This window comes from Lissotriton vulgaris, chromosome 8 (assembly GCF_964263255.1).
Source record: "Lissotriton vulgaris chromosome 8, aLisVul1.2, whole genome shotgun sequence".
Taxonomy (NCBI): domain Eukaryota; kingdom Metazoa; phylum Chordata; class Amphibia; order Caudata; family Salamandridae; genus Lissotriton; species Lissotriton vulgaris.
The window spans coordinates 873,560,025-873,574,042 of NC_141696.1; the positions used below are offsets into that span (position 1 = coordinate 873,560,025).

The 14,018-nt window shown below is 41.6% G+C and overlaps 1 protein-coding gene across 4 annotated transcripts in view; it reads right to left on the reverse strand.

Moving 5' to 3' along the window:
- Positions 1–14,018, reverse strand: part of TGDS (TDP-glucose 4,6-dehydratase) — a 417,256-nt gene that overhangs the window by 76,996 nt on the left and 326,242 nt on the right. For 3 of the 4 annotated variants that reach the window (XR_015299323.1, XM_086934798.1, XM_086934799.1), the window contains one exon: positions 5,669–5,728. The exons of the other annotated variant lie outside the window; for it this stretch is intronic. Coding sequence is in view for 2 of the 3 variants with exons in the window: in XM_086934798.1 (XP_086790924.1) it covers positions 5,669–5,728 (60 nt within the window). In the remaining variant the exon portion in view is untranslated. The remainder of the gene's footprint in view (positions 1–5,668; positions 5,729–14,018) is intronic. 4 annotated transcript variants of the gene reach the window in all.

A 14,018-nucleotide genomic window follows, 5' to 3' on the forward strand; every position in this document is an offset into this window, starting at 1 on the left:
CCTCTTCTTCTCCAGGAAAATATCACGATGGTAAGCTTTAACCATGGTTCTGTATTCGAGTCTGGCGGCTGGATTATACTGCGCTCACCATGCTCTTTCTGCCACCTTGCACTGCCTGCAGGAGGCAAGCAGCGCAACCGTGAACCAAGGTCCTTCCCAGGTACTTTGTACTATAAAGTGACACATCAATAATTTTATATGGACTGAATTGTTTTAACCTTTCTAAAGTGATAACTTGATTTATGTATGTTAGATTGTTGTTGTTTTGGTCTTGTTTTGATCAACTAAATAATTGCAATTTTTCTAAACTGGTGTTAAGTCCTTTTGTGACGTTGTCACTGTGTTACTGTATGTGTGCACCAATGCTTTAGACATTGCTTCTGTAGTTTAGCCTGACTGCTCTGTGCCTAGCTACTAGAGGGTGAGCACAGGCAAGCGTAGGTGTGTACTTTACTGATCCGGACTACAGTGAGGGTTCCTGCTTGTACAGGGTGCAAACCGACGGACAACCAGAAACCTCATTTCTAACAGCAACACTGGCACAGACTGACTGTTAATGGAAGCAACTACTAAGAAAGTCCTCTAAAACTCAACTAATCGAAGGCATTGTACGGACAGTGCCTCATCTTAGGAAAAATGTTGTGGACTTCACAGTACAGAAGACCCTTTTAAAGTTGAGTGACAACACTGTTATTATTTAAAGTTTTACCTAGGAGCCTGCAGGGATAGCGACTTCACAGGTTAAAGTGGACCAGAATAGCTTCATGGCATCTTGTTACAAGACCAAGAATTTAAAGAGACTAGAACACAGATTGTGTGCTGGATTATACTTCTTTATACTAATCCTTTGGCCAGCGTGTGAACTGCCCACTCATTATTGTTTAGCTTGGTGGTGGAGCTAATGGTGGGCTGTGTAAGAGTAGGAAGTGACACTGCATACTAGTGAGGTAATCATGAACACGTTGTGCCACTTTACCTTTACATGTCACTATTTCTCGGAGACACTCAATATACTCTCTTTATGGGGATGGACCAATTGGCTGTAGTGCCTGGCCTTAAAATAAATTTGCATTAGAGGGCCAACGTAGTGAATGATACTACAAATATGCATCAAAACGCCAGCAGAAGTCAAACAAAGCTTCATTCTAGAATTGTTAATGTTAGTTGTGAGTGATGCGTGAACTGGATGCCCTTTTAATATGTATGGTTCTGCCATGGAGTTCTGTGGATTTTAAACATCGAGCAAACGCCACCCCTTTCTCTGTGGCGACATAAGAACTTGTATAAATAGCTAGTAGTGGAGATATGTCACATGCAGTACCTCAGTATGTAGTGGACTGGACTGAGAAAGGTACAAGATCCATTACAGTGCTAATTGAGGAAATGCACTGGTTGTACAAATTTACTACTGTAGAAAAATCCCTTCCTTAATTTAAACAAGCAACACAGTTCTAATGGAAATCAATCCACATGATGAGATTGAAGATAACAGTGTGTGGAGCAAGAGCCATTTTGGGGTCTACCTTGCTTTTGGGGCACCTCATGTGACATGGCTAAATAGAAAGGTCAAAAGGTATAACATACAATCATGACAGGTGACTTGCTTCAAATGCCAACTTTGTGACATTTGAGGACATTAATGTGCAGTTTACACAGTGCTGGGTGGTAAAACCTCGACCTTTTTTCTACGGAACAGGCACACAGAGTCCCGGGCAAAATACCCCCAGAGCACCTCCCAGGTCAGCAGTGGCAAGAATGTTCAATTATGATAGAGATCATCCATTGCAAGTTGCGAGGAAAGAGGGTCCCTAGACACTTGAGAATAGTAAAGCTATTATTTTTTCAGACTATAAGGATGAAGTCAAACGCAAAAGGGAATACTTCCTTGAGGTGAAAAAGACTCCTGCATCAGGATGTACATTACATCCTTATGTTCCCGTTCAGACTCAAGGTGAAGGAGTGGTATAGGCTCACGGTATGTACTGGGTTGTGACGCATGAGAATCAGATCAGGTTTTGATGTACCCAAGTAGAGGAGAGGACTCTTGTTCTATGATAGAATAACCCATTTTCTGATAGGACAGGTTTGGTTACACACGTTTTTAATGTTGCGTGTTTGGATGAGAGATCTCGAGAACCTCGGCCAAAGAAAGGGAATTTGTTAATTTTTTCATTTAGGCAGTTTACGTATATTTTGCAGGTGTGCACATGTACACTCGAAACGGTAACACACTCGTGAAGAACTTTCTTTACTAAAAATCATCTGGATTGCTGCAGGGTCCCATGATTATACTGCAACACTTCAAATTAGACCCTGAAAGCCGATATGTAGTTCACCAAGGAAAAGCTGGATGGAGAAATGTTATCACTAGCTGCTATATATTCTCCCAATGTGAACCATGCATCATTCTTTGCTACCCTCATTCCTAGGCTTTCTTTGATTCACACAGACGCGATTGATCTGGTGTGGGGACTTTAACTGTATCCCAGACACAGACTGGGAAAGATCCATGCCCCATTCAGGAGGCCCAGTCAATTACAGCTGCTAGCTCTCTGTTACAATGGGTGACGAACAACCATGTATGGACATTGCTTCTATTTGAAACCAAATAATATTATTTTTTCTCTTAGTTTTACAAATTGCATACCAGAATTGATCTTGTTTATTATAACGTTGAGACTGTTGAGAGGGAGGCAGGTGAAGAGTATTTGGGAAGTATGCTCTTGGATCACAGCCCTCTCATGTGGACCTTTGCAAGGGGTAGGCCGCGTCTGCAAATTCTCATGTGGAGCCTCCAGCCTGTGGTCTTGAGGGATCCTGGTTTTCGTAAGACTATACGTGAATCCATAGAAAACTACTTTACTGAAAACTGTGGCACAGCCACCAACGTGACTATAGAGTGGGATGCATTTACAGTGGTATTAAGGGGTCTTTGCATGAAGACGAGACTATTCACGGTATAAAAGGACCCTATTGTCAAATTTGAAAGCAAAGGAGGACCGCATCAAAGTGTAGGAAACAGTCTGTGTATCAGATGAAGAAACACATAGTGCATTCACTAGAATGAGGATGGAATACAAATGCTTCATAAACTGGGTAGATTCCATTATTAACAATATGTGACATAGCAACTCATAGAGAGAGACAAGGCAGGGGGGTTGCTGGTGTGGCTCCTAACATCGGAATTTAATGGCACTGGGTGGACCCATAATAGTGGAATGACTATTGAAAGTCGAACAATAGAAGTCAACTGGAAATATGTGAGTTGTCCATTGGTGATGGAGGACTTATGTCTTAAAGAGATCCGAATCGTCCCCTTATGCGCCTGAATTGCCTCTATGGTCTCTGGCCGAGTGTGTGGCTTTAAGGGAGCTACATCATGTATGCACCTGGGCCAAGGCACATCTTGTGACCTGACATGGGGTATTTTTTATGGTCTCATGTTCCACAGACCTCAAGGGTGGGACATTTTCAGTTCCTAAAGTTTCTACAATATGCCTTTCAAATGTACCTTGCTTGCCAGGCTTGGCCCATCTGGTACAATGGAAAATCAATAAAATATGTTTTAAAAAAGGTCATCTTTTGCCTGTACGTGACATTAAACCAACAACCTGGCACAAAACTGGTGGTCCTTAAGGAATGGTGGCAGACCAACTGGACCAAGAGCTATCCGAGGAAGCAATGAAGTGGATTTCTAAAAAGGCTAGGATACAATATATCCAATTTAATTATTTACACCACACCTAATTGACCTATAATCGGATAAGGTATATGTATCTAGGAACCTGATCTGGCTGCCATAGGTGCACAGAAAAGGTGACAGACACCACATGGTTTCACAGTGTCTGGAGATTTCAACGTTTTGAGACAGGGTGTTAGGGTGTGTATCTGAGGTGGTAGGCATGATATTACTAGGGGACTCGGCTCACAGTCTATTATATCTGAGGTCCTAGACTGAGTAAATGCATGTGGATTGTGGGGCTGGCTATGGTGTTAGCATAACGGCGAATAACCATGGCATGGACATCTGCGGCCACCCCAGGAGTCTTGGAGCAGCAGGGGGACTTCAAAAAGTGGACACAGGTTACGTCCAGTTGGGACAGGAAGGGGGCCAAGGTGCTGGAATTGTGATGTCTTCATGGAGAAACTGGAAGCCAAACCAGATGGAAATCCCAGTGAGAATAGAGTTGGAGTAGGTTGCTTGTGGGTTCTCTGGGATTGGGAAGTGAAGTTCAGGACGGGGGGGGGGTGTTCCTGACCAGGCCTAGTATGTGACTGTATGAAACTTGGGCGACCGCCCTCTCACCTAATCAACTGCAAACTGCTGTACTGGGTATGTGTATATAATTTCATATAAATGTAAACGTGTTACGTTGCAACAGTATTTTGACCTGTATCAATGTAAGATACCTCAATTGCATATGTTTCTTGTTGGATTGATTGGAGTACTTCTGCTACATTCGGCTGTCAAAGTTGGATACAGTAATTATGTTCTCAGGTAGTAGGGACTGAACAAGATGTCAATTGTTTTTCCCCTTTCAATCAGGAAAAGACTGTAATTACATAGTGAGTACAAATTAATGTATGTATAAACTATAATGGCATTGCATTACGGTGTACAACTAAAACCAATAAAGATCTACAGAGAAACAAAAATAGAATCATTAATGGCGGAGAACTTGTCACTGTACCCTCTGAAGTTAGGTCTAGGAGCACAATTCAAAAATTCGGATCTCTTTACTGAGGCAATCTTTCAGGATGAAGATGAAATTGTCCCACCAGTTCCTAGCAGAGCTGAAAAATTCCTAGTGAGCAGCGAGCAGAGTAATCTGTATATGCAGTTTCTTCTTGGTAAAAAATGTGATAATGGACTTTACCCGAGGATTCAGGCAGGGGCGAGCATTCAAAAACACCCACATATTTATACCACTTTTGAAATGAACCTTCAACAACAGACGGACTAAGAAGAAAGGAGGCATATTGCTTTTCTAGCAAACATTTTGAACACAGTACAATACTCTATGTTTAGCTGCCATTTCATTTGGATATGTCCTAAATCATCAATACATAAACTTGGGTAACACCCCAATCACAAGATGGCTAGTATGACCTGTTAACTAGAGACAACATATTAAACTGCCATGTATCAGGGCAGTAAAACGACATATGGGGATGGTTAAGCAGAGACAAGCACCCATATATTAAATAAAAATCGGCAAAAAGTCACTACTGTGAGATTTTCAAATGGGACCTGCATAGGGTGTGAAACTTGATAATTGGCCTTTGAAGCAGATTCTCTGGGAAGCTATAGACAATACCCCAACAGGAGATGCTCAAGCAAAGATTGTCCCACTTGGCTTTCAAGCTGGGATGTTACTGAATCTTCCTAAACGTGGTACACCAACAACAGACTGATCTTTAATTAATTTAAGCAAACTCAAAGACATTTACTTTAGAAATGGTGCATGTTTTGACACACTAAGTATGTATTGCGCTATCTGTTAACAGAATTACTTTAATTTAATTTAATAGCCACTGGACATTTTATGTCAGTCGGGTGGCAGAGAGTAATGTAGAGGTCTAGTGTGGCTGTATTGTAATTAATATCCCACATCGAAGCAGTAAGACAAATAGTGTAATTTAGAAAAACAAGGTATATGTCACTTACTTTTGCTGGAAACTGATGTGGTCCATAAACATTGCAACTTCTTGTGATAAGAACTGGAAACTATATACAAATATGAAAAACTAATCAAAAACTATTTTAACTTACATACCAAATCCATATTTAAACAGGTGAAACCATTAAGGAATACTGGGTAGGCAAAATAACTGCAAAGGGCATAACTGTCTAACTTGTAAGGTAAGGGATGTGTCATCAACCCAAAATAGAATTTTAACATTAAATAATCCACTTGTGTTTAATCTCCTACATATCAAAGTACTTTATCTGGACTCAAAATAGCACTGTTTACTTCTGCATGCCATAAATGAAATGTAATATCAACTTGTAGAAGAGCTATACAATTATGGTGGCAATGGTAGATCATTCACTGAACAAATAAACATTTACAGTTTTCAGTCAATCAAATGTAAATTTAAGAAATACATCTAAACAGAAATGTTTATTTCTAACTTCGGATTCCCCAACATCTATCTTGAAAGATGGCATCAATACCATTACATTGGCAACATTGGCCTTCAAACGCGCCGATTCTCACAACTGAGACAGGAAGAATGTCTCCAAAATGTAAGAACTTCTCTTTGAACTGTCAATTTTGAAAACTACTTCAAGTGGATATTAGTCAGTATGAGTGTTGTGGACATTTGCCCTTTTATGAAAGGTGATCAACTCATTTTTGTAGATAGGTTGTATATTTTTATTAAAATAATTTAATGCAGGATCAGATTTATCAAACTAGCTATCGCTAAAACAGTGGCTGAACTTGGCTGTCACAACTAATTGAGCTGAGCCTCTATTAAGGCTGCCTAGGCTTCTAAGGGCCTGATTAAGACTTTGGCGGTCCTGGAGTGGGCTGCCACGCCATCGCTCCGAGACCATCAAAGCCATTTACACACCACCTGCCAGATGAGGAGTTAAAATCTGGCAGGTGGTCCTGCGGCAGCTGGACCACAGTGCTGCCTTTCAAAAGCTCATTGGGGAGCCTTAGAAGGGCTGCATCGTGGACCGCCACAGCGTGTTGCAGCACAGCATGGACTGTAAAGTCCATGCCGTCCTGGAACTGTGGGTGCATACAGACAGCATGCACAGAGGCAACAGGGGTCGTCAGTGCCAGCATTCATATGGCGGGCTTACCGCAATGAAACCACTGCCATTGAGGAAACAGTGGCACAACCAAGTATATGGCCGCCTTGAGAAGCCGTGCCCCGGCCGGGGATCGTGGATCCCAGACAGTTGCTGACCGCCGCAGTTGTAATTGTTGTAAACGTTGTTGGACCACCACTGCAACTATGGCAGTCGATAGGACCAATGTAGTCATAATTAGGCCCTTAGTGTGGACGATATAAAGTTTTAAAGCTCTTTCCAACTACAGAGTACTCAAAACTTGTTTTAAAATACAATGGAGAACAAAGGGAAATAGCAAGGGAACAATCTGATGTATTGAAATTACCTCAGGTGAATTTTCAGAGTAACCTGTATGCAGTTCTTGTACTTTTGAAAAACTGTAAATGACTCACTAGACTGTGTGTAACTCAATAAATCTTCTACTACTGTCATGGCAATTATAAAAGAAGCATTCTATGACAAGACTATACAAAATCTCAAACCCTTCAATCTTATAGTGTTGGAGACAGACCTGGCTTGGCTTTCCCAGCACGCACACCGAAAAAGCTCATAGCTATTTCAACCAAAATGGTCCTTGAGGATCTGGGACCATGTGTCCACTAGAAAAAGTCTACCACCTTTACCTCTCTAAATACGTCCATAGCATGTAATCCAAATTCCTGCCTTCCAAGGACCCCATGTCATTACCGGAATGGACAGAGGGAGAATGCACGGACTCAGAGAGACCTTTTTCATACAGAAACAATCAAATCTATGCAAGCAGGACTTCAACATAAGGGAGACATCTCAAATCCAATATTGTCAACTTAGACACTAGGCACCACAATCAACCGACACGCTACAGCAGCACGAGACCATTCACAAACTTTGAAAAACTGGTTTGTAATTAACAGGCTTGAAGGGTCTAGTTTTTAGAACATTTGCATCCTCCAAGAATCTAAACCAGTCACACAGCACTTTTACTATGCCCGTTGGGAAGAGTAATTAGGGGAGGCTCTTCCATTCCAGCAATGGGAGCTCGTACGAAGGGACATACCAAAAACAATTTGAAACATTCCCCAACAGGAACCAGCATATAGAAATAATGGATCAATGGTAGGTAACTCCATAGAGACTACATCGTTTTCCTTGATAATATGTACACTTACATATTTGGAGCAAATGAAAGCACGGAATTCAGGAGGGGGAGGACACCACCAGAAGAGCACAGCTCTGATGCACTACAATGCTTCAGTTTTAGGTAACCAGCCTCCTGCCCGCGTCCTACTGGGCAATACCAGTCCCGCATCAAGGGAATGGCATAACACACTGCCCAGAATATGTATGTAAGTGTACTTACCGTTAAGAAAAAACAGATTCCCGAAAGGAATTGTCCTATCTGATCTGCAAACTTGTGAATCTGATTACAATGGGGCCTGAAGAAAGCCCTAGGACCTATTTAGAAGCACGATGACTGAAACATAAAGACCAATTATTAGGATGAGATGGATAAATGATACATCAGTAACACTTCCAACAGTTTTTAACCCCCCCCCCCTCCACACCATTCCTGTTTTATTAAAATGCTATTTCTTTTGCAATATAAGGTAGTTTTAACTCACTGTTACAGTTTCTACCATATTTCTGTATCCAGGCACTCTTCCTCCTGGTGGAGTTAAAACCTGATGATGGAACGATCCGCTAGGAGTACATCAGTGATATCATATACACCACTGATGGAAAGTAGTGGGTGATGGTCTCCAAATGTTTTTAGAGAGACTCGAGCGTCCAGAGCTGCGCGGTTCACTCCCCTTTGATTTTTTTAGTATATAATAGGAAGTCGAGTGAACCTCTTACCTGCTTCTTTCTCCCCCCTTCTGATTTATTTTGAGTACTTTGAGGTTGCCCACCTGGCTGCCTCAGCCTTTCCTTTGTCCGGCTGGTAGCCTGCAGCAGCTACCACCACAACAGGAATCTGACCCCCAGCCAGAAGGTGTGAACACTCCAATGAGTCAGAAACAAAGGCCTACCTGGCAAGGAGGTGACACCTCCCTCCCTGACAGGATGGCTATTGAAGTGGTACATCAAGGAGGTGAGCTTCAAATCATGTATAACCTCTGATATGCAAGCACGGTGCCTCTTAAAGGAGGACACAGTCCTTCCCCTGCCCCCAGGCACATCTGCACCCGGACAGGTGGGAAAATAAGATAGTCAGGGGTTGTACATCCCCAGAAAGCTAGTCACACCCCTAGGGTGGGCTACCTGGTCTGAATAGCCTATGAAGGTTTCTGACATTTTTAAAAGTGGCAGAATAAAGGGTTGTGGTAGCAAAAGTGACACACAGCCCTAGATGTGGTCACCTCAGGGGCAGATTAACCGCTGGGGCTTGTAGCCCACAGGATGCTTGCACCCACACACCTAATGCCCTAAATCTAGGAATTAAGTGGCACCCCTGGCACCAGAACAGGAGAACTGATTCGACATGCAACAAAGGACAAAATAGATGCCAGAGTCTGCAACATCAGGATCTTCACAAAGCAAAGGTCCGATATTCTGCATCAGTGGCAACCACACTGCAACTATACGACTTCTACTTGTCCTGGACCAAAGACTGGTTCTACCAGACAGAGAGACCTCTTTGAGTGCCAAAGGTATTCCAGAACTCCCTTGAACTAGTAGCACTAGTCTTCTGCAGTCAACAAGTAAAAGCAAGGTTCTGGAACCAAAGAATCGCTGGCCATCAGGCCCTCCGAGATATCACCCAAAAGTAGATAGTCCAGTGCATCATTGGAAATGTAGTCCGGACTTTCAGCAAGTTTCAGGTGGCTACCATTTTACCCAATACATCAAAATATCTTCTCACTGATTGTTGGTGGCCAGTCCTGCCATCACTATCTTTGCTTGATGCTGTAACTCAAGGTAACTTTTCAGCACCTTTAGCTGACCCCATCAGTGGCCCCGTTGTCAACCTTTTGCATCCGTTTCCTCACCAGCACTGTCCAGCCGTAAAACCAGCTCCCCCGCAGCTATCACCTCAGCACCAAGGATAGACAGGACGATTTTGTACCTGTGCTTCTCGAACCAGGTAAAATTGAACTCACTGTCGTGGCTTGGTCCTGAGAGCCGCATCAACCTAACCCCTAGTGGTGTCCACTGGGCTCAACCTGCAAGTGATCGATTGTCACTTGTCGTTTTCTACATTGGCCACACACTAAAGTGTTGCTGTAGCGAACTACACCAATTTATTTTTCCTTAAAATATCCATAACGCCGGTTATACTCATCAGATTGTATTTGTTTTGATGTCTCCATTTATAAAAAATTCTGCTATGTTTATATAAATTGGTGTAGGATTTCTACGATGTCAATTACTTATCGCACATGTTGGCACTCTGAAATGCTTAACACATGTTCCTCTAAGTAAAGCCTGTCTGCTCTGTGCCACACTACCAGGACTGAGCTAGGGATTTACTAGTGTGAATCCAGTGGGAGCATTGCATAGTGAAGCCTAACCAGCTCATTGCATAATACTCTACTTTCCTACCTTGGTGTTACAGCGTGGGGATCCAGAACTTGTATTTCACAGTACCACTTGTTCATAAGTGACTTTGCATGAGAAATCCACTATTGACATTAGACCAAAATAAATTTTTATGTTTTTAAAAGAATTTAAATTGGAATTTCAAGGCCCTGTGTAGACTCCCTTTCCAAACGTAAAGTAAAAAAAAAAAAAATACTTGGAAAGTTAGGCAAAAGTTTTACATAAAAAAAAAAGTTTTAATAAGGTCCCGACTTTCAAGTAAAAGGTTGTGCACAATGGAGGCCAGTCAGCATCTCAACTTTTCAGTCATTCCAGCTCTGAAGATCAGTGATCTCAGAGTTTTGTGCAAAGCTTGGACCATTGGCTATAGAGCAACAGCCAAAAAGTAGGACCTCGAAAAGGCCCTCAGCTCCTATGAAAGAGAGACACTAGAAAAAGAGGGCCATTCCCCAGAAGAAGTCCCTTAAGAGGGTGAGGAGGAAGCCTTAGTCAAAATTTATAATGATGGGGAAGAAGGTGAAGACTACAACTCTCCACCCTTTCCCAGAGCCCCTCCACCATCAGAAAGTGACCAAAGTCACTCTAGAAACCCCCCTACTGGTATGGTGGTAAGAAGCCTTGAGGACGAGCTTGACCTCCTCTTACTCAAAGAGAAAAAAGATTGAACTTGAGGAAAGGAGACCCGCCCTTGAAGAAAGAAGGGTCACAATGGGCTTAAGGACCACATATAATGGTATCAGCAATGTTCTAGGGAAAAAGAGGACATCTTTGACCGAAAGATCCCCAAAGAGATTGTCCCAATGTTTAGTGATGGTGATGGCACTGATAAATGGTTTGTAGCCTATGAGAGTGTCTGCAAAGCGAGAGGATATTATAAGACAATGGTCCAAAGACTATTATTTCACAATGTCACAATTAGTCAACACTTCAGAACTCCATTGGTAGAGTATAATAATCTACTCTTCATCAATAAATTGAACAATCTCACAACGCAAAAGCAGAACAGATATTCAGTGGTGATTTATTCATTTTTCTTCCACTATTGAAAGATGTAAATAATTATTACATATACATCTAGGTCATATTGGTTGACCCAAAAGGAGCGTGCAAAATAGAAAGATGTGATAGAGTTCAGTGATAAGGAAAGAAAGGAAATGGCAAAGAATTGCAAAGATTCGTGACATAAAAACACAGTTATTTTATTACACAATGTATCATCTGGCCTCTCAAGAGTACACTTCAACCCCTACTCTTATGCTAGCCAAATTCTTGGACTGTACATCATTGGGGGACTTGTCGGAGCATGCAGGATCTCCTTTCTTATGCCCAGACTGATGACAGTCAATAACAGGTAATAGGTGCCAACAAGGGAATTTGTTTGCAGTGAACTTGTATCAATGTAGAATCACTTAGGTTAGTCCATCTGGAACTAACACCACTGTGTCAATAGACAACTTCAACCAATGAACTCGATAAGCATGAAAAACACGGGAGATAGTAATTCTTTGAAAGTGAAAATTTGTTTATATAAAGCAATAGTCAAAATGGAGTACATACATATGAATTCAATCAGCAAAAGGTCATGAAAGGAAGTGAAATCAGATTATCCTAACAGTTCATGACCAGCAACTATTCCAACATAATATAACACAACAAATTTCCTAATGAAAATATATGTTGCATGAGAATCACACAATTTCACCGGAATAGAAGAATGAGTCAACGTTTCAGTCTTGTGGCTTCAGTCCTTCAGACCATCTTCAGGACAATTATATTTGCTAAAAGAGCATCTTCTATGGATAATCAAATGAGGCTCACAACCATCAGATGGATCAAAGGTAGCAGCCTTCAAATTTGACACTGACGTCTAATAAGCGTGCAATCATTTGAAGTCCAGCGCAAACGTTAGGGTCAAGCAGGAGTGCAACCTTCCATGCATTGAATCTTTTTAATCATTCAGAATAAATAGCGTTATTCGAAGACCAGCGTACATCCGGAAATCAAGACAGTCAAAGCATACTCCCAGATGCCTTTGTAGGTTCCCATTTCTTATCATGGTAACCCCTACCCTTGGACTTGGAAGAGTCTTGGGCTGACCCTCCTGAGAGGAACTTTAGGGGCCTTGAGGGAACTCTCTTTATCTTTGTTGTTGCTCATCTCTTTCTCCTGCTGAGAGGACTGAGCACCCCTTTTGTGGCCGCTTTCACCATGGGCCTTCTTGGACACCCTGGTTCTGACTCCTTTGACAGCTATCCTCCCCACATCTCTGGGGTAAGACCACTTTGAATCCAAAAAAGGCTGATGCAATTGTCCGGGGTACAATTAGTTAAAATGCGCTCATCATAAGTGTCCACATCATTCCCTTTTATCCAGCCTTCTAGTGTTTAACTGAGGAGTCGACACAATCCACCCATGTCTGGTTTTCAATCAATCAAGTTTCTTGTAACGTGTGACTACTCACCTGTTAGGGTCTCAAGGTGTTTTGGGGATTGACCTTTATGGGTGTCTCAAAACTTCACTTTGTAGTCGTATGCGGTGAGTCTAAATCTGTCTATCAAGGTCTTCTTCATATGCTGATAGGACTCAGCCACATCCTCATTATTGTTCAGAAGTATATCCTTGTTCTTGACTGAGAACAACTGTCACAATAGAGAGCCCCAGTGCTGGTGACCTGTCCTTCTCGCTTTGCATTAATGAAATGGAGTAACCCAAATGATCTAGGACCTGGGTATGTAACTATATTATAAGACAATGGTCTAATGACTATTATTTCACAATGTCACAATTAGTCAACACTTCAGAACTCCATTGGTAGAGTATAATAATCTACTCTTCATCAATAAATTGAACAATCTCACAACGCAACAGCAGAACAGATATTCAGTGGTGATTTATTCATTTTTCCACCACTATTGAAAGGTGTAAATAATTATTACAATACATCTAGGTCATATTGGTTGCCCCAAAAGGAGCATGCAAAATAGAAAGATGTGATAGAGTTCAGTGATAAGAAAAGAAAGGAAATGGCAAAGAATTGCAAAGATTCGTGACATAAAAACACAGTTATTTTATTACACAAAAGGATCCATAATCATCCCTATTCTAAGACCTGGCCCTAAATCAATCCAACCATATTATAAATTCATTTGGAAACCTATATATTTGATGATTATAGTGCACAAGAAAGTAACAATATATAGGTCCAGGTCAAAGGTTAAATGAGCGTCGACGTTTCGACTCGACTTCGGGCCTCACGGTGAGTTAAGCCTGGGCAGTGAGAGTCTTCATCAGGACTGTGACGGGCAACCATATACCGTTGGATGACCCTACGGGACAAAGACATAGGGGCACATGCATCAACCTATTTAGGAAGTGCAAACGGTGCGAATTGGTAAATTCGGCCGTTTGCGCTTCCTAAATACATTTTTGGGATGCATGAAACAATTTTTCAAAATTCGCTTTTTTTTGCATTTCCTAAAAATGCAAATGCATTTAAGGAATCGCATTTGTGCGATTCCTTAAATGCAATGCATCAATTTTTAAAAAAATGTGAATTTTGAAATAGGAAGTGCAAATTAACACGAGGTTGACCCTTGTGTTAATTTGCGAAATTCTTTAAAAAACCACAAAAATGCATTTTGGAAAGTGTCATGTTACAGACACACATGTCCTTAGGACATGTGTGTGTGAA